Source organism: Centroberyx affinis, unplaced genomic scaffold, assembly GCF_046629955.1.
Source record: "Centroberyx affinis isolate AG114_WGS23_722 - 3 ecotype Tasmania unplaced genomic scaffold, CSIRO-AGI_Caff_v1 ptg002533l_1, whole genome shotgun sequence".
Lineage (NCBI taxonomy): Eukaryota > Metazoa > Chordata > Actinopteri > Beryciformes > Berycidae > Centroberyx > Centroberyx affinis.
This window is the reverse complement of record NW_027280751.1, coordinates 25,220-28,055: the sequence shown is the minus strand read 5'-3', so window position 1 is coordinate 28,055 and position 2,836 is coordinate 25,220. Positions and strand designations below refer to the sequence as shown.

At 46.2% G+C, this 2,836-nt stretch overlaps 1 protein-coding gene across 1 annotated transcript; it reads right to left on the bottom strand.

Annotated features, from left to right (window-relative positions):
* Positions 1-1,069: 1,069 nt before the first annotated feature.
* olig1 (oligodendrocyte transcription factor 1) lies at positions 1,070-1,834 on the bottom strand. Its single transcript, XM_071534394.1, has one exon. The coding sequence runs from the start codon at positions 1,832-1,834 to the stop codon at positions 1,070-1,072; it is 765 nt and encodes a 254-aa protein (XP_071390495.1).
* Between the last annotated feature and the right edge of the window lie 1,002 nt (positions 1,835-2,836).

The window sequence follows — 2,836 nt, the reverse complement described above, 5'->3', positions numbered from 1 at the left end:
GGGCGTTTGAACGTATTGTGAAGTGAGTGTAATGAGTAGCACCAAACCACCCGTCCCAGACCTTTAACAGAGAGAAACATCAAGAATTTGATTAAAGACGGAAAAGGAGAGAGGGGGAATAATGAAAAGGCCTCCTTTATGCAGAACAGTAATTACATGGGTGGGTTTTGATCTTTTGCTTGTTGGAGTGGTGAATAGGGGATGAAATGAGGGTGGCTTGTAGATAGAATAGGACTGTTTCACTATTTGGGATGAGGTGGAGGGTGTAAGAAGCTTCTCAACTTGGCCCTCCTCAGAATCTGAAGTATATCAGCAATTATTATAATCTCTTATGAGAGAGAACAGCACAAAGCCAAGGCATGGAGAGAAGCTGAGCTGACCTGCTGAGAGGGAAGAATACATACAGGGGCATCTCACACACATGTTGCACACACACACACACACACGCACACACACACACACACGCACACACACACACACACACACACGGTTTCTCTCTGTCATACACATTGTCTCTCACACACATCTCTCTGTTTCCCTCTCTCGAACACATACATGCATTCGCTCTCTCTCTCTCTCTCTCTCTCTCTCTCTCTCTGTCTCTCTCTCTCTCTCTCTCCTCTCTTACTCTGTCTCACACAAACACAAACATGCAAAAAATACTGTACGCTCATTAGGACAAACATAAACCACTCACAGATATAAACTTACACATAGAAGATTTTGACATGAAAATGAAAGAATTATCAAGGTAAATTGTTTCTCAGTTTATGGCATACGGGAAGTAATAAAATACAACATATCTGCAACAAATAGGGAATAATTCTTTACTTGTGTATTGTTACACAAAACAAAAAGAAATAGAACAGAGAACAAATAGAGAACAGACCCATAATGTTTAAAAAGTTCAAACAAAGGATAATTAAGTAAATTAGGATAAACAAGTTGAAGATGTTAGAAAAATAACAATTCATATAAAAATGTTGCATACATGTAGCTGTCATCAAGTCCATTCCAGTCCGCAATCCTCTTTGTCCATAACCAGAACACTTCAACATGGTTCAAGGTGTCACTTAGGGAACCTGGGAGCTGGACTTGAATGGCTAAATCTGGGCAGTCTACACACTCCACAGGGGCAGAGAGGCCCTCCAGAGGCCCCTGCAGAGCTCCACTGCACTGGGGCCAAAGGGGCCTCCATGAGGCCGGGAGAAAACAGGGGACATTTAGCAGCGGCAGGTGAGGCGGAGGAAGACGAGGAGGCTGCTGAGGTGAGGAGGGACTCTGGGGAGATGAGTAACTGACCTGGGCCAGTGATCAGAGGCCACCCTCCTGCCAGCAGCAGCCTGGGGACTGGACCGGTATTCATCCCCACCCCGACACTCACCTCCCCCAGCAGCCGCCGCATCTCCTGCAGAGAGGAGCCCAGGAGGAGAATGTAGTTCCTAGCCAGGACCAGGGTGGAGATCTTTGAGAGCCTGCGACCCGGGGGAGCCCCGGGCTGGTGGGATTGAGAGGAAGACGCAGAAGAAGGCGAGGAGGCGTAAGGCACCATGACCTCCCTCAGGGCATCCATGGCTACATTCAGGTCCTGCATCCTCCTCCTCTCCCGGCTGTTGATCTTCCTCCTTAGCTCCTGCTGCTCCTCGGGGCTCAGCTCCCTCTGAGGTTTGGCCGATCTGTGGTCGCCCTGGAGGGCCAGCATAGAGCCAGGATTTAGGCGGGAGCCAGGATTGAACCCTGGTGGACAGTGAGGTAAATCCTGGACAGATCCAGGTCCACAGAGTGGTAGAGACTGCTCCTGGGCCCTGACCATGGGGTTTGATAGAACGTTCATAGTCTTCTCGGGGGTGCACTGGTCTTCAGGGTTGAAGTGGGGCTCACTAAGATGACGTGTTCTTACAAAACGTCTTCAGCACAAGGTAAGTTGAACTATGAAAAGCAAAATTGTCTGTATTAACACAAATAGATGACTCCTTATTGAAAAAAAAAAAATCAAAATCAAATCTTCATTTTTTCCATATGTTGTCCTATTCTCACAACAGGTGTTGCAGTCACTCTTGACCTGTAAATCTCCCCTTTGCTTGCAGAAGATAGCTGCCATCCAGCACACATGACAAGTCACCAAAGCTTTTTCAGTATTGGTCTTCAGAGGTCTTCTTCTGGTGGCTGGCTGCACAAGTGAGTAGTTCCTGAAGTGTCAGCTCAGTTTTATCTCATTTCCACAGCTCCGTCTGGCAAGAATGACAGCTCACACAGAGGGAAAGTGAGCTAAGTGCCCCCCTCACAAACCCCCACCTCATCTCGACTCCTCCCCGAGAGACACTGTGCTCTCTATGATCATGCTAACGGGAGAGACTGTCTCCTTGTGAAAAATTGGGATATTTGATTGTTTTCTGAGACAACTCTTATTCTAAACCAATTGCCTGACAAAACCAGAATACTGTTTGAGTCTTGGGACAATTTAAGGCAAGAGAAAGACAGAAATGAAGACAGGGGAGCATGATCAACTTGCCCCCCCCCCCCCCCCCCCACACACACACACACACACTTAAGGGTCTCAGTGGGTGCGCTGCAATTACATAACAGGCTAGGCCACGCAATCTTATTTTAGGTCACTCTCTGAGCCACAATAAGTGTGAACAAGGACATAAGATAAGATATAAACATAAGATATCACTTAACTAACAGCAGCCACTGGCAGAACAGTACCAGGGGAAAATAAGTACAGAAGATTATAAAGAGAAGAGGTAATAGGATAAAAATAAAGGTAATGTGCATAATATAAAACTCTAGAGACAGTGCAAAAATGTGAATAAATGCAAATAATAATAATAAA

Bases quoted from the DNA above. Each gene is read 5' to 3' on its own strand.
- olig1 (XM_071534394.1), bottom strand. From the start codon at position 1,834: ATGAACGTTCTATCAAACCCCATGGTCAGGGCCCAGGAGCAGTCTCTA.